This window comes from Durio zibethinus, chromosome 13 (assembly GCF_047325235.1).
Source record: "Durio zibethinus cultivar Kanyao isolate XHJ-2024 chromosome 13, ASM4732523v1, whole genome shotgun sequence".
NCBI classification, from domain to species: domain Eukaryota; kingdom Viridiplantae; phylum Streptophyta; class Magnoliopsida; order Malvales; family Malvaceae; genus Durio; species Durio zibethinus.
In genome coordinates, this window is record NC_143174.1 from 22,532,675 (window position 1) to 22,552,553 (window position 19,879).

Consider the following 19,879-nt stretch of genomic DNA (forward strand, 5'->3'; position numbering starts at 1 on the left):
ATATGCTTGCCGTCATTGCAATGTTTTGAGCGAACAATTGTGTTTGAAGTTCTTTATATTCTTGAAAAGAAAATGTAGTTTCAATCTACGTGCTTAAAGATGACGGAACAATTCATGCTTGAGTTGCACTCAATACTTAACATGGCTGCAATTTTGAAGTGAAACCAACACTGTCAAAATTTTCCCCCTTCTTTTTGGCAGAGCTCAGACCGAACAAATAACATCTCAGACTAAAAATAAAACATCATTACACAATTTAATTTTGGTTGCTCATGAAAAGGTGTGCCAAGCCAAGTGTTGACTGAGCCAGTACGCTGTCAAGTCATTTGCCTGAATTTTCTTTTCTTGATGTTTGCCCCTCCGGAAGAGTTTTCAGTGAAACAATTATTTATTAAGCAATTAGATTGCTAACTTCGATCATCACGTAATTGTATTGACCAAGCAAGAAAAGATGAACTAACTCTACTAACTGAGTAGGTGTTGGTGTAACTAATGTTCTTGTTACAATCGTTTTAACAGAAGAATCCTCTCGACAGGATACAACAAAATGTCAAAATTTTTACAAGAGAGCTCACTGTTGGGTTTTCTTCTTAAATTTTCTTTGAGCTTTTAGGTCCACCACAATGACAGTGATATTGTCTTGGCTTCCTTTACTAAGAGCAAGCCTTGAGAGGTACTCTGCTGCAGATTGGGCAGCAGGGTCAACTCCCTCACCCATTTCTGAACACAATTTACCACCATGCTTTTTATGCCAAAGAAGAATTCGTTTTCGTGCCACTTCGCAGGCTTCCTCGTTGGTAATGACGTCCCATAAGCCATCACTGGCTAAGATAAGACAATCATCTTCTTTTGCTCGAGGAACAAACATCACTTCTGGATCTGGAATAATCCATGGTTTTAAGTATCTGTCACCTGAGGATCATAAAAGATGATAATCAAATGATTTAGAATTACAAATCAAATTGGAAATTGATAACCACACCTACCAATGGACCTTGACATTGCAAGAAAACAAAAAACACGAGATCCATTCCATTGTATGACCTTGCCTCCTGCAGCTTCTATCCTTGCACGTTCATCTTCTCTATCAGGCTGTAAAAGAGGTAAATAATGAGCATCAATGTCTTTGATTTACTAGTCCAATGGAAAGAAATCTCAAAATAGGAAAACATATCTCACTTTGTGGTCTACAGACAATGGCATGGGAAGTTTTCCACGGTAGAGAACAGCCCTTGAATCGCCACAATTGGCAACAATTATATGTGTTGAACTAACAATTGCAACTAAAGCAGTAGAACCGACAGTTTCAGGGGCAACAGGTTCACGATCGGTGCCTCTATGAACTCCTCCAATCTCGGCATCGACTTTTACGAAACAATTGGAGAATGCTTTCTTCCATTGTTCCTGCCAGTCGTGCCCAATTTTTCCATCATGAATACATGCTTTTACGATTTCTATCTCCTCACCCAAAACCAAATGCATACGTTCATGGCAATACTTTGCAACCTATGCAAAGAAATATTCTTGATTAAATAAACCAACTTGAAAACACACACAGAGTAGCAGTGGAGCAATGAGAGTCCTATTTCCACATATAGAAAGATACAAACTAAGAGAACAGAGCAGGGGGGAAGGCCATGAAGCATACCTGACAGCCTCCATGTCCATCGTACACACCATAGAAATGTGCAGTTAAGTCGCTTAGACTGTGATTCATTACATTTGATAGGCTCTTAGCTTCCATCATTTGTGGAGGAACTTGCAAAAATCGAGGTACAACCAAAACAGCATCTTCCATCTCTGGCCTCCTACCACACATGGATGCATATCCCCAAAGGGGTATGTTATTTAATTCAAAAAGACTCTGGCTTTCACTTTTTCTTATCTTCTTTTGTTGTGGCACCTCAAGAAATGACTCAGATGACTTTGGATCAGACTCATCAGACCTGTTGCCATCATCCCCTGCAAGATCCACTGCAACCTTCTTCACATCTTGAACATCACTAGTATTTCTTTCCCCTACCTGAGTAGTTGACGAATTTCTCTCAGAATTAACCTCTGAAGCTGAAACTTCCTCAACAGATATGGCGCTGATATCACTGGCTACGGATTGAGAACATGAATTTTCATGATCGCCACCGAAAGATATGGATCCATCCTCCTCATTTCCCTGATGATTGTATACTCCGGAAATACAACTATCGTCGGTTTCAATTTGATTTGACAAAATGGCTCCATTATCTCCGCTGTTACCTAATGTTCTGAATGAACTAGCACCAAGGAAACCTTGGTTTCCACCAGAAATGAACTTGCAAGGTTGATTTGGCTGGTTCTCAGGGGGTGACAACAAACTTGCTTTCTCCGCAATAAGCTTACACCCAGCAACGTCCATGTGTGTCATTGTTCTCGAATCATTACACATCACGTCACCTAGCGTAACCGCACAGGGACCAGCTATTGCTGTAGATATCTCCTCCATTATTTTTACCTGCAAAAATTAGCTCTAACCTCTGAACCTTTCAAAATCGTGCAATGCTATCACTCTTCAAGCTACTTTTTCCTTCTTCTCAATCAGTGTCATACAAAGGGATAAATCATATGTTATCCAAAAAATGAAATTACCTACTGAGCATTATTGCATGAATTTCAGAAGGCCAGAAACTAAGAAGAACTGAAAATTGGCAACCAAATAAAGCCAGGGAAAACAGAGTGAAATTAAACCTACACTTGGATGCCTCTCTCTAGAGCCTAAATACAACTTTCATATCTGGACTCTTCTTTGCCTAAAACGATCCAACGGGGCTAGAAGATATAGGAGAAAACCTTCCCTTTCTTCCTTTTGACCAACCCTTTTGAAGTTTGATCCGTAGGCAACTATGAAGAAAATCACACAAATGTTCCTACCCTAACAAATTCAAGGAAGTAAAATCACATGGGGTCATGATAAACTTATTCAAAATATAATATTAATAGAAAAGACCAGAAAAAAAAAAAAAACCATCAAAATCTGGTTCCCTGGATCTGAATGCAACTCATTTCAACCTCATGCAGCTTGGCATTTCTCTCTCTCTCTCTCTCTCTCTCTCTCTCTCTCTCTCTCTTTTTCTTCTGTTTCTTTCAACTTTCCAAGACACCCTTCAACCAACCAAAGTTAAAGAGGCAAAGCTGAGTTACAAACTAATCTTTCTTTGCTGTTCCAGCTCCAGATAGCTCTATATAGAACTTGTCAAAAGTATTTCGGAACACTAACATAGAAACTAGTAGGCAAATTTTACTTGAAAGAACACGTTAAAGAATTTTAGAACAAGTAAAACAAGAAGAAAGTGCAAGACTGATGGAGTTGCTTACTACTTTGAAACACTACAATCATCAGAGAGCTGAAGCCAAAAACAGGAAAAGAAACCGAAAATAGTGGATGCCAGAAATAGAGAAAGCACACGTGTCGTTTTAGACAAAGGAAACATTTGATAATGTTAGAGAAACGAATTAAACTAAACCAAAGAATCTGCACGTCAGCTCATGACAAAAACTAAAAAGAAAAAAGAAAGCGTTGAAACATCACAAGATGGAACAATTATTTAGATCATTATTATTGTCTTTGTAAGAAAGAAGAAAGCCTCAAGTAATTGTCTTAAAGAATTGGAGTTTTAAAAGAGAAAAATATCTCAAAGTGAAAAGGTCCAATGCAGGGTTTGCCACGTAAATAGATTTGGAAATCAGGTTAGTGACCAAAGAGAGTGACGTGCAAAGTTTATATTTGGTTTTATAAATTGGAATTTTGGAAAAGTTTAAGTGGGTGGATAGATTCATGAACTGACACTCTGACTTTTTTTTTTTGGAATTGGCGTTGGATTTTCTTTATTTATTCATTTTCAGAGTAACAGATTTCTTTCTAACCCCCTTACTTTCTGCCGCGTGTATCTTTTTTTTATCTTTAATTCTTAAATTTTTTTACTATTTTTTTATCCCTTTTCATTCAGAGTCGAGAATGGAGAAGGAATTTAGATCTCGGACGTACGTAATTTTGTGATTAATTTATCAGAGTCGGGGGAGAAATGGAAGAAAATGATTCCCGTACCCTTTTTTGCAGTAAAATTTTCATTGGATTGGTTTGCTGAAACTTCCCCGCATTTCTCTAGAAAATTATTTCCTATAGGCATGTCTATTATTTAAATATAATTTAAAAGTTTAACAAAAATTATATATAAATTTTAAAAAAATATATTTTATATTATATTTTACAAGTATCAAATATAAAATAAACAGACACAATTTTTATATTTTACATATATTAAACACAAAATAAACATAAATAAATATACAAAACACCAAATCTATTTTCCCATCTCAACCCTCTTAACAAAATTTCTTCTCGCAGCAGAATTTCCCTGCAAAAAGCTGACTAGGAAGCTAAAACCTTTGAGTAGCCACGTACTTTACAAGCTTGCCCTTGAGAAACAGATTTCTTGATGCATTTTTCAATGGTGTTGCTTCCATAGCCTTCGCAAGGGAAAAAAAAGTATACATGCATCTATAATTAATGTAACCAAGAAGTGAAAATTTTATACTAACAAAGAGCTTATAAGAATGCAAAGAGGAAGGTAGTCTCTGAATTTAGATGCAACAATGAACAGAGAAAACAGACCACCTTCAACAATTTCCTTCTTTTGTTTTGCAACTTGATTCTCGAACCATAACATACAGGAATAATTTCAAGAAACTGAACAAAATTCATTAGAGATGATGGTCATCCCTACACCGATTAAGTGTTACAAAGCAGGAGGTGAAATCAAAGTTCTCAACAAGTAAATCCCAGAAGTGTACCTCACAATCGCTGGAGTAACTAAACAAAGCCTTCGCAATTCTTATGAGAAAGATTCGTGAGTTTTGACTCGAACCAATTCTGCGATGCTTAAACATGATAATTGAGGATGCTAATACATGTACAATGTATAGGATCATGAAAAAACACCAGCCAGCAGCTTGAGACAGCGTAAATAATTAAACACACAGCTATGAGACAGACCCAAGATTTTGACATGAACTCTAAATCAAATGTATACTCAAGCATTAAATCTACTCTTCTAGAGAAGAAATTATAATGTAAATAATTCTCAACATGAGCAAGACAAGATTCTTGACACACTCATCGAATATGTCAAACTTTTTATATAAAGCAAGTTGAGAATCATGAACTCTAAATCAAATGTAAGTTTTAAACTGCAGTGGATGAACATTACAGAACATGAGCCTTCACTGCCAAGCCTTCAACACAGTCCTAGAAGTGATGCCTTCCCCTTCAAAGAAAAAATGAAAACGAAAGAAAAGTATATGTAAACAACAATGTAAAATGCACCGAAACATTTATAGCCAAGACTAGAACAAGGTATTCTGGATTTACCCTAGTGGTGATGCAGGTTTATCAGAACGTGGCGGATGGCATTATAGCACACCCCATGTATACATATCTTGATTAGAAAATCCAAGCGAGCAGTTTTACCTGCAAACATTTTACACTTCTTACACACACAAACAGAGAGAGAGAGGATGGGAAGAAATGCAAAGCAAAATTAATTACAAATAACTACTTAAAGCATAACCTAGTATCAGTAAGACAGTAAGAAGTCAGTACCCTAGAAACACAGCAAAAAGAAGCTCCAATTTGATGCAACAACTTTTTACTATGATGTTAATAAATGCAGTTGATAAAGATCTTGCTGTCGCTCCTGAGATAATTGAACTGAGAACCTGCAACTTCAAGTAATAAAACAGGAAAGATACAGAATTAATAGTCCCCAGTCACCACCAAAATCATATTTTTGTGATTGAAAAAACACTGCCAATTATTGTATGGACATCTTCATTGAACATTCTTACCTCTTAGCCTCGGAAGAGAAACTTCTCGAACAAACCTAAGGAGAAATTACAAAATTGGATATAACAGCTTTCAACTGCGGTTACAGTTGGCAAAAAGTGAAAATAAAGATCCATAAACCAGAAAACCAGGAAAGAAACCTATATGATTATGCTTACAAGCTATAATTACACTGAACAAAAAAAACTAATTTTATTGGGAATATAAATGTATGTACAAGAAGAGCATTGCTCTCTGATTCGTAAAAGCTACAGCCAGGATACAGTGTTTGCTAAGATATAGATGCTAAGACATACTAACTTTTAGGGACAAAAGATCTTTACACTCAAAGTCACCAACTAAAGAGAAAAATTCAAGACGTCCAAATGGTTCACTCGAAAATCAACTTGTGGAGGAGTCTACAAAGAATCTATGTAACCTAACTGTGGACTGGACAGTCAAACTATCCATGTACCAGTCATTTCTTGATGACAGTGATTATGTTTTTGTTTGTCAACAGTATAATGAACAAGACTTTACAAAGAAAGCAACTCAAACCATCATATTCAAGTCGGAAAGATCATCCATCGGAATTTCAAGGCCCATGAAGTCATGGTCTTGTAATCCATCATCATCAATGTTCAACCAAGAACCCAGATCTTGCCCTGATAGCTGCAAGTCATCCAATACATCCAGGCTAAACTCATCTTTTTCTTTGGCATTATTATTGGCTGTTATCTCACTTGACTTTGATACAGAAGTTGATGGTTTGGGTTGCTCTGACATCTTGCCAAGAAGGCCATTTACAGAAACAGATAGTTGAGTTGTTTTCTGCTTAGGCTTTGTTTTGGATTTCCTTTCCCCCTTAACATTGGATACTGGTCGACCAATCTTATTAGTTCCATTTCTAGAAAAAACCTCTCTACAATTTCCCTTTCCTTCTCTGTCTCTCTCACTCCTCTTTCCTTTTGCACTGCTTGACAAAGAACTTCCAATGGCTGACTGGGCACTAGAAGTACCAATAGTACCACCAACTACATCCTCAAGCAATAACTCTCTCTTTTTCACCCTGTTAGACCATGAATCATCTTTAACAGTACTTTGATCGGATAACCGATTTGTGGGTGGAAGCAGATCAGAAGAATTAACAGGATAGCTATCCCCATTTTGACCTGCCAGAGAAGTTGTTGTGTGTCAGAAACCAAGGAAGCTGCATAAAAGTTCCAAAATGAAATCCACAACTGAATCGCACCATAAGACAAAAAAACATGGAGAAAGAAGAAAGAGAAGACAGAGTTCTACAGACTGCAAAAAATGTACCACGAAGAACATTTTGCAGATGATTACATTACATGGGATCAAAAACATACACACACACACGAAAACACAACTAGTCAAGGAGGAATTAAAGCATCTACTCTCTCCATAAGCATCAAGTAAATACCTGAAGTTCTGGCTTCCAGAGAACGGGTGGAGCTGTTGGCACATGGCTTTTTAGATTCACCATCTGTAGGAGTATCTACTGATCGTGCACCATTTAGCCGGAAATGCCCAGAAAGAAACATGTCTCTAAGCATGGGCTCATCGAAGCAGCTCTTGCCTGTATCTTCAAATTTATGATATTGATCTAATGTCCGTTTAACAAATGCTAAGGCAGCCTGCTTGATCATTTTGTTACTGGTACTCTTCCCACCAGTAGCATTAGGACCCCAACAAGTCTATTAAAAGATTATTAATAAATCATCAGAAAAATAATACCAGCATCATATCATAATATGTCAGCATCTAGCATGATAACTAATATGTCATCAAAAACAGTCTTAACTTTTAGATAATTAAAAATTCTCAATGTTAAAATGAAAAGCTCTGGAAGCTCTGGTTGGAAGCTCTGGAGGGGAGAAAAACTAGAAGCAAGCTCAGATTTTGAGACAATATCACATTTATAATATAAATTTTGCAACAAAAAACCCTAACTACTATTCAGTTTTTAGAATTTTAACTACCTTCGTCATCTATGCAGATAAAGAGAAAGAAAAGAACATAAGAGTTATTTGATAAACCTCTGCTGGCCAAATTCTTCATCAGGCTTTTAAAAGAGTTTCCACTATCAAAACCCCACAGACTCGAAAGTTGGTGAAATAATTGATTCTTGAGAGCATCAAAGAGAACACCCAAGCATATTTACCAGGAAGCAAAAGGACAAAGTACCCTGCCTCAATTTAGATGACATTCAACCACATGACAGTAACTGCTATTCAGTTTTTAGCATTTTAACTACCTTTGTCTCTATGCAGCTAAAGAGAAAGAAAAGAACATAAGAGTTATTAGATAAAGCTCTGCTAGCCAAATTATTCATCAGGCTTTAACAGTTTCCACTATCTAAACCCCAGAGACTCAAAAGGTGGCGAAATAATTGATTCCTGAGAACGTCAAAGAGAACAACCAAGCATATTTACCAGGAAGCGAAAGGACAAAGTACCCTGCCTCAATTTAGATAACATTCAATCACATGACAGTCATGGTGGAAACAGCTTCCAAATATAAGATCAAGGAGAATGGGAATTTCAGATATCAAACAAAAGATTTTTCTGGACCTATGTTGAGATGTTGTCTCTTCATTATCTGAATCTTGTGAGGAGTTTGAACTACCCAATAGGAGGTAGTTCTCCCCTTCGACATAGAAGATTGTCACCAACTTTGGTGGTTTTTGTTACATTTGGGTTAGTTGGTTAAGGTTAACAATATTGCCACCCTGCCCATTTGCATCTAATTTTTCTATTTCCTTTCTTTGTTAGTTTTAGTCCACCCAGACAAATATTTCCTTGAAATCCTTTGACTTTTCTTTTAGAACAGAGCTTAGTTTATATGTTCTCATGTTAAATGGCTTTCCTACATCAATTTGGCACAAGAGACTTGATTCTGGGCACTCAAGACATTAAACATAGCGTGTATGGGTGTGTGCAAATGAAAACAAGAACAAAAAGGAGACTGAACATTAAGAGAATTACCATGTACTTTTCATAAGCCATCGTGACAAGTTTGTCAAGAGCACGTTGTTCAAATTCCCTACATAAAAAATAATATGTTTATACTTACACTAGGCACCAAAGACTTTTTAAGTTAAAAAGGCAAATGCATACAAAACTACATGGAGAGAAAGGATAAAACAATACTTCTCCTGAATTGCTCTTGTTTCTGAGGCAGCTTTCAACAGTTTATCAAGCAAGCCTTTCTTATTTGAAACCTATTGCATTTGCAACAAAGCGAACTTCTCAGAACAAATTTTGAACTTTATGATGGAAAATCCAACAATATGTAGCAGGGCATAGAACAAAGATGGAATTTGTTGAATATCTAATGACAGTTATCATAAAATAGAAGGGTAAAAACAATAATGTAAAGGAAAAAGAAAAAGAAAATATCAGATTCATATTAGAATTTCAAGAATTCCCTTGAGAAACAACCTGTTCATTGTGCTTCTCCTCTAGCTTACTAATGTCCTCACAAATTTCATCATCCTCCATCTGTGCTATGTCAGGCTGAAAAACAGTGAAATACATAAAGTTAAATTCATTAACAACCTTAATGCCAAGGCTGAAACAGAACAAAGTAGACAATAGCATTTATAGTAAACCACAGCAGAGTCAGAAAAAGGCATCACCTTTCAAGTTAATGAGAAACTGCAGTGGACATAAATGCACGATTTGACAACCAACCATTCAGAAAATGATAAAAATGCAGACCAAATTGCTAGTTCATGATAATTATCGACTTTGAAACAAGAGAGAGAGAGAGAGAGAGAGAGAGAGGAAGCTGCCAACTGTAGGATGAAATATATTATGCAATGAAGGAAAATGCAGCATTAAATATAAATATTCATGTAGAAGTAGACCAACCAGTTGTTCTAAGAAAATTCCGATACTTTGGGCCTCCAGAAAGAGTTTGTCATATATCTTCATACTCTCATACTGGAATTCTGAACAAACCATGCCAGGCATTGGTTGGTTTGGGAAAGTGTCATTCAGGGAATGACTAAAATTTGAGTTAATTCCTGGGTTTCCCAACATATCAACTTCAGGATTGTCATGTTCTGGCTTCACAGTTACCCTATAACCATTGAAAGAAGCATGCCCAGTAGATTGGAAGTTAACAATATGACTCAAACCATTGGATCCCAATTCTCCGTCCATCTCAAATCCAGTTTCATATGCATCAAATGGGAGGTCTTCATTTCCACTGTCACTATCTTCTTCTGGAATTAGAGCTGCTATAAATCTCTGACAGAGAGGAATCACATTATTGTCCCTCGTATCCAGGACCAACTGTTGTGAAAGGACTTCAGCAGTTGATGTTACAGCAGCAATTTTGCCATCTCTTTCCTGTTCAAGCAACCCACATCTGTTGGAGATGGTACTACAGCCATCCGTAATAGAAGGAACTGGTGTTGATCCCAATTTAGTGAATTCATAATTTCCCTGAAAGATATTAAAGTGTTTAGAGAGACTAAAATAGTTGTGAAAAAGATGGGTTCATGAGTCTCAAACCAATCACAATAAAACCAAAAACATTTTATGAAACTGAAGAAGAAGCAAGGTGTAAGTACATCCTTCTCTAAGCTACTTTTACCTTTTTCACTGAAAATAGTGCATTCAAAAAAGTTTGAGGCACTGTATTTAATGTTTTTTTTTTTTTTGGATTTTTACAAAGGTATGCGGTTGAAGACAAAACTCACAGCTTTTAAAGGTTAAATAAATAAATTTGACATTGCAAACTTTAGCATTAAATACTAAACATACCAAAATCAATGATGAATTATTGAAAAGTAGTCACACAGTTTGACAACCATCAATACCTATATCAGGAAGTCAACAGGAATTTATTTATGTATCTCATGTCTTTCCTCAAAATTTGATGAAAACATAAATAATGGTAACAATCCTGCCTGTCCTAGTGGCGATGGAGGGTCAAGGTCGAGGTTAAATTCCCCTTTTCCCCCTACCTTGTTGAAAAGAAATCACCCCACCCTGGCCAAAAAGACACACGAATTGCATCCAATGATTCATATGTAAAGCATTTCAGCAAAAGATTTAACCCAAAAAGATTCTTCCAATGATTTCTTTTTTCTAAAAAAGGGAATATATTAAGGGGTTTTGAGAGCCACACAAGATATTTTCAGAAAAAATATGGTTTCTAAGATCTTATAATAACAGTGACTATTAATCTTAATTGGTGAGACAAGGAACAATACCTGCTGCTTCAAATAGGCAATATCTGCATCAGTTATGAAACCAAGAAAAGGCTCCATCTCTCTCCAAAAGGAGTTGGGAAAGGCATGGGCTGCAATTACAGTAAAATCAACCAATGCAAAAAGAAAAATTTTGAACGAAAAAAAAAAAAAAAAAGACCAAAGATTTCAGAAGACACTACCAGAACTAATAAGAGTGTTTACAGCAGCTACCAACTCTTCATGTCCATCCTCCGAACCAACTAAGAAAATTGTACCAAAAGTGATTAGAAGCCATGAAATGTAGTCGAAGATTTAGAAATTCAAAAAATTTTGATAAGAATGGATATTTAAGAATCCAAAGAGATTTAGTTAGCTTGAAGTATAACTACCAAGAAGATCTGCAGCTGCATTGATTGCTGCATGCTTCTGGCGCGCATAGGCCTTGCGGTCAGTGAGTTTCCTAGTTGGAGGACGACCAGACTTGCTGAGCAAAGTATTCATCAAACTATGAGATTTCAATCAGAAATAATGACGGTTCTAGACCACAAAAAAGAAATATTATTGGAGAAAAAGGAGATAGGTGGTCAGGTAAGAAGAAATATTCAACCTTTCAGACTTATCCAAGCCAAGCCTGGCACTTCTGAGCTGTTTTCCTGTCACATTGCCAAGCTTCTCAACTGTCATTGGCATAAGAGACCTTGTAGAAGTAATACCCCGCCCAGTCCTCCCTTGTCGACGTATGCCATCTCCAATGTCTTCTCCAGTCATCAGTTTATTCTTTCTTGATGCCAGGACAAAAGTGGATACCTTTTGAACATTCTGTCCAGCTTTCTCATCTATTTCATCAGACTTTTTCACCTTCTCTTTAGATTTAATTTCAGCAGCCCCAGACTCCTCACTCTCAGAAAGAGCAGCCGAAAATAAGGCATCACCTTTTAGTTTAACTTGTTGGGGAGAGCAGCTAGACAAGCGTCTAGCAAACCCTGACCCACTTTCGTTACCTGCCATATCAGACACAGTATCCAGTGATGGACTTTCATCATTACTTGAAACAATAGGAACAAGATTTGTTCGTCTTGCAGTACGGGAGCTCTTCTGTGGTCTCTGGCTGGCCCAGTGGGCAACAGGTGGTGATGAAGACCGAGCTGATGTTGTGCGTTTACGATTATTAGCTCCACCAGCAGTAGGTGGTTTATTTGCACAGTGAGAAAGCTCCCAGTCATTTGATGCCGTTGCTCTATGAACAACTGGTGACAATTTTGGAGCAACTCCAGGCCCTGATCGTGGACCGCGAATAGATGCATTCATTTTTGTGCTTGAAGTAGGACTAGCTGAATTATATTCATCACGAACACTCATCCTGCACATTGTACAGAACAAAGGGCACAGAAAGAAGTACACATACAGTAAGGCCCAAAAAAGAAAAGTACTCCAGGAGCCAGAAATAAAGATGCACCAAATGAAAAAAAAAAAAAATAGGCTCTATAAAATAGAAATGGACCAGAGAAATTTATGCAAAAAATGGAAAATGAAATATATACTAAGAAAACTATGCATACTTGTTAACAGCTCTGAGATTGACTCGCTCTTTATCGGAAGCAGCAGGACGATCTCTCCTATCATTGAGAAGGGAACTGTTGTCCAAATCGGTCCTAGGAACAGATGATCGCGGACCCAAGCCTGTTGGCTGCGAGATACCTTCTGATTTTCCAACTCCAACAGATCCATTAGCAATTCCTGACCTATAAACAGTTATATATTTATTACTATAAAACCAAGAATACGGCACAACAGAAGGTTAAAAAATAAATGTAAAGGAAGGTTCAATTCACAGGATGCTCCAAATAGAAGATTTGAAGAAGTGGCACACAAGATAACCCCTAATATAATTTTCCTACAGCCACCATTATGATCATCTATTAAGGAATCTGCATCCCTCTATAGTGTGAGGCAAAGGCCCCAACAAGCTCTTTCTTGATGTCTCTGAAAATCATGCACTTGAATCTTAATCAGAAGGTTAGGTCAAATCATGACTAAAGTACTCTACCTCTTAAACATTATGTGCTAAGACGGATTAAATCATAGGGTTGGTTTATTATATAGTTGAAAAAATGCAGACCAATAAAAATTAGTACATGTACCATCTTATACTTCTCTGGCAAATATTCTCAAGTGTAAAGGCACTTTTAAGGCTAATTAGATGTCCTATGCACTAAAGGCATAAGCAACTCGCTTAATCTAGAGCTCTATATCATGCATTAAGGTGATTTTAGATCTCAACCAGAACAGCGTGCCAAATAAGGACCACACAGCGCAGGATGATAAAAGGTGGGTAAAGGAAAATAAATTAATAAGAAAGAATGAACAATGGGTGACCATAAAAATATTGTTACTCACCCTGGCACTATCATTAACACCATGCTTAAAATAGAATAAGAAATTCGACAATAGATATACAACTGGAATCAGAATAAAAAAGAACCTCAGAAGCATAAAATGCAAGCTTGACATCTGTAATTCAGTATATCCTCCACAACACAGGCAATTGAAAAACAGAGTGGAAGTAAGAATGCAGTTTCAGCATTATGAATTATGTAACGAGAGAATACTGACAAAAGCTACTACTGCCATCATTATTATGATTGAAGCCCCTTATTCCCATAAATCTCTTGCAGTGGTATGAAAATATCGATCATAATACGTTGTTAATTTCATCAATGTTTTTACAACCAGACTGGAGGTTGAACCGGTGGGGTTCCCAGTCCAACCATTTCAACTGACCAGTCTAATTAAAGAGGGTTGTTGTTATTAGAAGCATGATTTTGACCTTAAATAAGCATTAAATATAGTAAATACTTAACAAAAAATGCATTTGGCTCACTGGTTTAGTCATTAATGAAAAGGTAAGCAGTCAGGGTTCAAATCTCACAACTTACAAAAGCTTTTGAAAGATCAAAATAACACAATAAATACCTAAAACCAGTTCAATACCAATCCTGTCTGGTTTAACTGACTGGTTCTTGACCAGTCTGGCCAGCCAGTCCAATCTGGTTCTGGCGACACTGAATTACATTGCTGATTCTTATATTATAATGACTGTTATGGTAAAAGCTTCCAATAATAATAGGGGTTACAAAAACTCGAGGTGGTTGTCCTCCTAGCAACCCCTGTACACGGCCTTAACAGATGTCATAAGGCAAGCATTCAAAATAATCACCATGGCATATGCACAATAGTAGCAATTTCAGCAGACCTACCTGAACCCATGGGAGTCATTAATTAACCTTGATCGAGCATCAGTAACAGCCCTTTGCTGTATTCCCTGTTTAGGTTCCCGGTACCCTTCAATGGGTTTAGTTGATGCCATACTTGGAGATACATCAGGTTTTATTACAGAACGCTTTTTCTTCATCTTTGCCTTTTCCCATCCGTCAACACCACCTGATAAAGTTCGATCTTCAACCTGAACTCCACCACTATTTGAAACCCTGAGCATTTCTCTATCCCTATCTGCATTACCAGGCTGCCTGACTGGAGCATTATTCCGCATATCCATCTAGATTCATTAGAACAAATGTTAAGACTTCTCTTCAAGTGGTAGTGATGCAAAATAAAACGCGCACCACATGTAAATTGGGCAGCAAGCTACCAAGATGAGACCAAAGATATCACAACTATGCAGAAGAGTAAGAAAATGCCATGTAAAACCATATTCATATTAGAACAAGTGTAAAACAGAAAATTATGTGGATTCTTGTAACAAGAAATGGGTTTCCTATCACTCACATAAATACTAACTCAATCACTGAAGTACATATGAAAGTCCACTAAAAAGGAAGAGTAAACAAACCAGTCACCACCACCTAGTTGGATCAAAAGAAAGATGCAAGGTTTGGATTCAGTGACAAATAGAAAAGAAGAAACCAACTAGTAGTGTAGAAACATGAAGGGAACGCCAGAGAAGAGAAACAATAGGAGTGATATCGAAACAATAATTACATTGGGACATGGCACTCTTTGATCCAATCATACTTGAATATGGCACATAAAACAGTCATTGCACAAGCTTCTTAAATAAGTTATATCAGGCCCAACAGCAGATAAGGAATAACAATATTACCAGGACCAAAAATGCATAGAGATGGAAGATATCAAAGAGACAAACCCTCACATCCACCAGAGAAGTTCGAGTGCGCTTATTTGGAACAGCACTTTTAGGCCTTTCTTCTGGTTTCTGCTGTTCAAATTCAAAACCTCCAGCAATGGAATGATTATGCATTCCCATCTTACCAATTGTTGGCCCTAAGACTGACCGATCACTAGATAACAAGGCATTAGGTCGGTCACCAGAAAAGCTTTCTGACCGTGATCTCTTCTTGGATGGTATGCTTGGGAAAAACTTGTTGAATACTGATAAGGCTTCATTGAAAGTTTTCTTTCGCTCCCTGTTAAAAAATTCACTTTAATAACTAATGACAACTTAATTCCAAAATACCAAATTTACAAGAACTACCTTGCTTTGACAGAGCAATCACGTAGACCAGCCTTAACTCGTTTGATTTCCTCAGGTATGGGAGAAGGCAGCAGTTTGCCTTTTGACAACACAGCAGGAGATTCATCAGCAGAAATGCCAAGAGCAACATTAATGTGCCGTTTAAATTCTGCTTGACGACTAAACTTATGATCGGTAGCAACCACCTTGGGATCAAAACGCAGGCATTGGAAGAAGTTGGATAAATCTCCTTGGGCTACTACAGAACTGCTCCTCAACATACTTGGCAGAGAAGATAAAATTTGATTCTCCACGGTCTCACGAAAACTACCTGATCTGTCTAATTGAGCAGCTAAGTGGGCTCCACGCTGCCCACTGGTGAACAGTGGCCTATCTGGGCTATCAGAAGACAGATCAAACTTGCTAGAAGTTGCCATAGCATCAGATTTTGCAAATTCACAATTTCACAAGGCCAATAAATACAGCGGTGCATGACAAAATTGTAGTACGACAGTACATAAAGGCTGGATTAAACTCCTAAGGACAATGGACAACTTGTCTGCAAAGGAGAAAAAACTAAGGATAAGCATATAAATTTTGTATTGGTCTCCAAATCCACTCTATGCTACCTCAAAATTCATGCTGCTTTATGCATAATGCACGCATAATAGTTACAACTACAATTAGTAGGTTAAATTTAAGTCATAAAATGATCACTAACAGTTACAAGGAAGTATCAAAGACCAAAGAAATAAGATGAGATTCATCACTTTCCACTGCCTGTGCCATAAAATTTTTTACCGTATTGTTATAAGACAGTATTGGTTTCTAAAGGTTAAGAGAGGGTATTTTGGTAGCTTGCATTTAGTTTTTGGATTAAGGGTTGAAAAGTGATTAATTTGCATAATTAACTTGATAAATTCATAACAAGAAATTTTACAGTATGCATAATACTGAATATATGGATTCTGATCAAAATTAAAAAAAAAAAAAAATTGTTTAGTCAACAAAGTAACATGGCAATGGCGAACAACAAATGAAAGCGGTGAGTTCAAGTACCAACAACAAAAAGGAAACCTTCAGAAAACAAAGGTGACAACAAATCTAGTACAAAAGGCTGTCATAAAAAGAAACAATCAATTGAACAACAACAGACAACAAACAGGTCATCCACAAATATATTTTCCCATCTAGATGCACATTCTATATAACATTTTTGGCAATTATTCATCTCACTCCACCTCTACTACTGACAGAATTTGTTTTATCTTCTTCATGTTCCGTTAATGGCCTCAGGTAGAATAAAAATAACTTCTATACATCGTCAATGGAGCTCATAGTTATTCATGGGACATTGTTAGACTCTTTTAAAAACATAGAATTATAAAAGTTTTAGGTTGTTGAACCTCTAACTTCTAACAAATAGATTCATTTGTTCCTCTAGATATAGTTTCAATCTTCTGCTACTGGCATTTAAAGATATGTATATCCTTGCACTCAGATATTTTATTACAGAAACTTTTTGCTCTTTAGGTACAGAATTACTGTAAGCAGCAAGTCGGATTCAAAATCCATTCATCTCTTCCTTTCATATATGATGATAAAATGTTTAAGTTCTATTCATCTACCAGTTTCTTATCAATGCAACTTAAATGACTTTCAATCCTTACTTTAAATAGCAAGGTAATCCTAAAATTTAACCTGACTTTATAAGTGCTAGCAAGGTGCCAGAGGTATACAATCAACCTGAAATTCTAAGTAATACTCAATGCTCTGATTCACACAATAACCTCAATAACTCAATACTCATAAGCTATCAAGAGCAGAGCTCAAATAGATATTTAGGGTACTCCACAAGCCTCATACTTGATAAATAATTAAAGACAAATTAATACAACCTAAAATACCCTGAATATAAATAGGGTTTGGCTAAAAAGCACCAAAAGGGAACGCTTTAAGGTTATCATATTAAGTAATATTTCTCCCAATGCATTGGAATTCATCCCATTAACAGTTGACTACTGCATTTGATATAATTGCTATAAATAGCATCTTAACTAACCTTAAGAAGTTCCCTAGGGCACTTGCCAGCAAAACCAATATAATTATAAAAATTATAATTGAACCACCCATGAAATTCAAATTATATTTTATTTAAATAAATTTCTAAACTGTATAACTTCTCCATCTGGATCACCCTCCCATGCATTAAATGACCTTCTACAAAAATTACTATTAAGGCTGTCTGCCTGTCTCTGCGGTGCACATGTAGCAAAACAAGCACATAATTATCGAATCATGAATCATAGATATATGCAAAGGCACGAATGAGGGTAATTATCAAATCATGAATCATAGATATATGCAAACACACGAATCAGGGTATATGTGTAGCAAAACCTTACAACAATATCATTAACATGTTAGGACTTATACCAGAAATATGGAATAGGTAATAAATGAATGTAAACATGAGGGACTGGCATCTTCGTTCATAAGATAGTGCCACGACGAGCACCTGCCAGAATTATAACTATCTTACCATGATTCATGACAGTGCATCCATACATTCATCAGCAAAAAGAATATTAATAGTTTTCCTTATTTTATCTGCTAGAATCATAGTAAAAAAAAAGTTAACCCATCGAATCAATTTCAGCACATTGATTACACTCGAACAGAAGAACACTGCTATTATTTAACTAACTGCTCCAGCTGAGAAACATTCTATACTTTATAGTTTAATATTAGAGAAATTATTTGATACACTGTAAGTAGAGTTTTTTAACTTCACAAGGTTAACATGGTGACACATGTCCCACTTCTTTTTTAGTTAGATTTTTTATTTTTTTAAATATACTCTAAGGGGTATGTGTCACACTGTCAACCACGCTTGTGGAGGTGAATTTGATAATTTCTTTTAATATTGTATCAATAAATTAAATATCTATCTCGCCAAATTTAAAACATAAGAGGACCAACACTATATAATTAAGGTAACTAACTGTGATTTCAGCTGGCAGAGACGTCTCACACATAGCAGTCGGTAAGAGCAGCATTCCCATTTTAATTATTTCCTAATGGACATTGCAGATTGCTCTTCTGTTTCTCCCTTTTTTTGATCATGACAAAGATAACTATGATTGTCTTGAACTTCACCTTCCTTACTTCAATTCATTCCAAACTAAAATTGAATAAGAGGATGGCAAAACAAAACATCATCTCAGTTAAATTCCTCAATATTTCTTCATTTTTCGACTAATCAACAAAATCCAGCTTCATCAAATGAAATGCTCTATTTTGCACAGTAAAGCCAATCTAAGCTCCAAAATTACCATTTTATCCTCTATTTCCTCGATTTTACATCTTAGTCATACTTCATTCATCAAAAATTCAACAATTGAAAAAAAAATTAATAATAGTATTTAAAAATTGCAGAAAACCCCTAAAAACTAAATCAAAAAGAATATTAGAAAATAAAACTGAAATTAAGATTCAATAAAAGAAATTTAAAAAGTTAAGAAATTAAAAAAAGAAAACCCTAGAGCTTGCAATGAAGAATGTGAGTAGAAATCTACCTTTGATGAATCCTGTGAAGAGGTGATGGCGGAGGCTGTAAGTTTTAGCAAGATAATTAATTCTTTAAATTACTAATACGAATTTGGCTTACGTAATTGATTCGAAGCTCGAAAGCAAAATTGGAAAGTTCGTACATGGCCATGGAGTTCGAAAGCGCCCGTGTTTTGATCGGCAATGGAATTGGGTTAAATTAAATGACGATTATACCCATAGTTCGTTATACTCGGATGTGAAGATGTCGAGCTTTCTAAACGGGGTCTTTTTGGTAATAAAAATATGTTGAGCCGGCTTTTAAGACAGCTCGTGGAGTCGTGGTTTATGTAATGAGAGGGAGTTGTGGGCATGTTTGTCCCAGTGAATTTTAAGTTTTAACAATAAAATGTTTAATTTCAGTTAAACAAAAAGATTAGACTTGATTCAATTTTTTATATAATTATTTTTAAAAGGTAATGATTAGTAAATTTATAAATCGAATTTAAATATTTATAATTTTTTTTAATTTTTAACCACTTCTTTCTATAAAAAAAAAATTGGACTTTAAATTATAGAAATTAAAATCCAAAAAATGGAAATATCTTTTTCTCTTTTGAGTTGGCAAAGGGCAATATGTAAATTACTAAATTTAGATAAAAGAATATGAAATGAAAATATTTGAAGGTGACTTGTAAGAAACTTATGCAAATTGATATGTATTAATCAAAAATTTTGTATAAAACAAAGACTATTA

The 19,879-nt window shown here is 36.0% G+C and overlaps 2 protein-coding genes and 2 long non-coding RNA genes across 13 annotated transcripts; all 4 read right to left on the reverse strand.

The window, feature by feature from the left end:
- Positions 1-369: 369 nt before the first annotated feature.
- LOC111303084 (protein phosphatase 2C 77-like) lies at positions 370-3,620 on the reverse strand. 5 transcript variants are annotated; one of them, XM_022899108.2, is made up of 6 exons: positions 2,999-3,190; positions 2,726-2,905; positions 1,649-2,488; positions 1,180-1,506; positions 987-1,092; positions 370-912 (listed from the first exon to the last, which is right to left on the reverse strand). In XM_022899108.2, the coding sequence occupies exons 3-6, from the start codon at positions 2,477-2,479 to the stop codon at positions 572-574; spliced, it is 1,605 nt and encodes a 534-aa protein (XP_022754843.1). In that variant the 5' UTR covers positions 2,480-2,488; positions 2,726-2,905; positions 2,999-3,190; the 3' UTR covers positions 370-571. The 5 variants fall into 5 exon arrangements, with proteins under 5 accessions (XP_022754843.1, XP_022754844.1, XP_022754845.1 ...); XM_022899109.2 differs by having other exon boundaries at positions 2,623-2,905; XM_022899110.2 differs by lacking the exons at positions 2,726-2,905; positions 2,999-3,190 and adding an exon at positions 3,349-3,620.
- A 697-nt stretch (positions 3,621-4,317) lies between these two features.
- On the reverse strand, positions 4,318-4,926 carry LOC149515431 (uncharacterized). The gene is made up of 2 exons (XR_016326628.1): positions 4,825-4,926; positions 4,318-4,500 (listed from the first exon to the last, which is right to left on the reverse strand). It is a non-coding gene; the product is annotated as an uncharacterized LOC149515431 (long non-coding RNA).
- Positions 4,927-5,159: 233 nt separating this feature from the next.
- On the reverse strand, positions 5,160-5,770 carry LOC149515432 (uncharacterized). Its single transcript, XR_016326627.1, has 3 exons — positions 5,633-5,770; positions 5,402-5,500; positions 5,160-5,297 (listed from the first exon to the last, which is right to left on the reverse strand). It is a non-coding gene; the product is annotated as an uncharacterized LOC149515432 (long non-coding RNA).
- A 272-nt stretch (positions 5,771-6,042) lies between these two features.
- On the reverse strand, positions 6,043-19,288 carry LOC111303085 (uncharacterized). 6 transcript variants are annotated; one of them, XM_089742082.1, is made up of 16 exons: positions 19,152-19,288; positions 18,579-18,757; positions 15,595-16,132; positions 15,253-15,526; positions 14,339-14,637; positions 12,641-12,823; positions 11,689-12,441; positions 11,471-11,565; positions 11,282-11,341; positions 11,103-11,191; positions 9,751-10,329; positions 9,319-9,393; positions 9,028-9,098; positions 8,863-8,920; positions 7,299-7,572; positions 6,043-7,026 (listed from the first exon to the last, which is right to left on the reverse strand). In XM_089742082.1, exons 3-16 carry the CDS (start codon positions 16,008-16,010, stop codon positions 6,407-6,409), a joined length of 3,846 nt encoding a protein of 1,281 aa, XP_089598208.1. In that variant the 5' UTR covers positions 16,011-16,132; positions 18,579-18,757; positions 19,152-19,288; the 3' UTR covers positions 6,043-6,406. The 6 variants fall into 6 exon arrangements, with proteins under 6 accessions (XP_089598208.1, XP_089598206.1, XP_089598207.1 ...); XM_089742080.1 differs by having other exon boundaries at positions 15,247-15,526; XM_089742081.1 differs by lacking the exon at positions 18,579-18,757.
- Positions 19,289-19,879: the final 591 nt, after the last annotated feature.

What these genes read in the sequence shown, in the direction of transcription:
- LOC111303084 (XM_022899106.2), bottom strand. An exon ending in CATTGTCTGTAGACCACAAA is followed by an intron (nt 1,093 to 1,179) that starts GTGAGATATGTT and finishes CCTCTTTTACAG; the next exon opens with CCTGATAGAGAAGATGAACG. An exon ending in TGCAATGTCAAGGTCCATTG is followed by an intron (nt 913 to 986) that starts GTAGGTGTGGTT and finishes TATGATCCTCAG; the next exon opens with GTGACAGATACTTAAAACCA.
- LOC111303085 (XM_022899111.2), bottom strand. Translation starts at nt 16,010, where the DNA reads ATGGCAACTTCTAGCAAGTTTGATCTGTCTTCTGATAGCCCAGATAGG. An exon ending in TGCAGCTGCAGATCTTCTTG is followed by an intron (nt 11,342 to 11,470) that starts GTAGTTATACTT and finishes CAATTTTCTTAG; the next exon opens with TTGGTTCGGAGGATGGACAT. An exon ending in TTGCCTATTTGAAGCAGCAG is followed by an intron (nt 10,330 to 11,102) that starts GTATTGTTCCTT and finishes AATATCTTTCAG; the next exon opens with GGAAATTATGAATTCACTAA.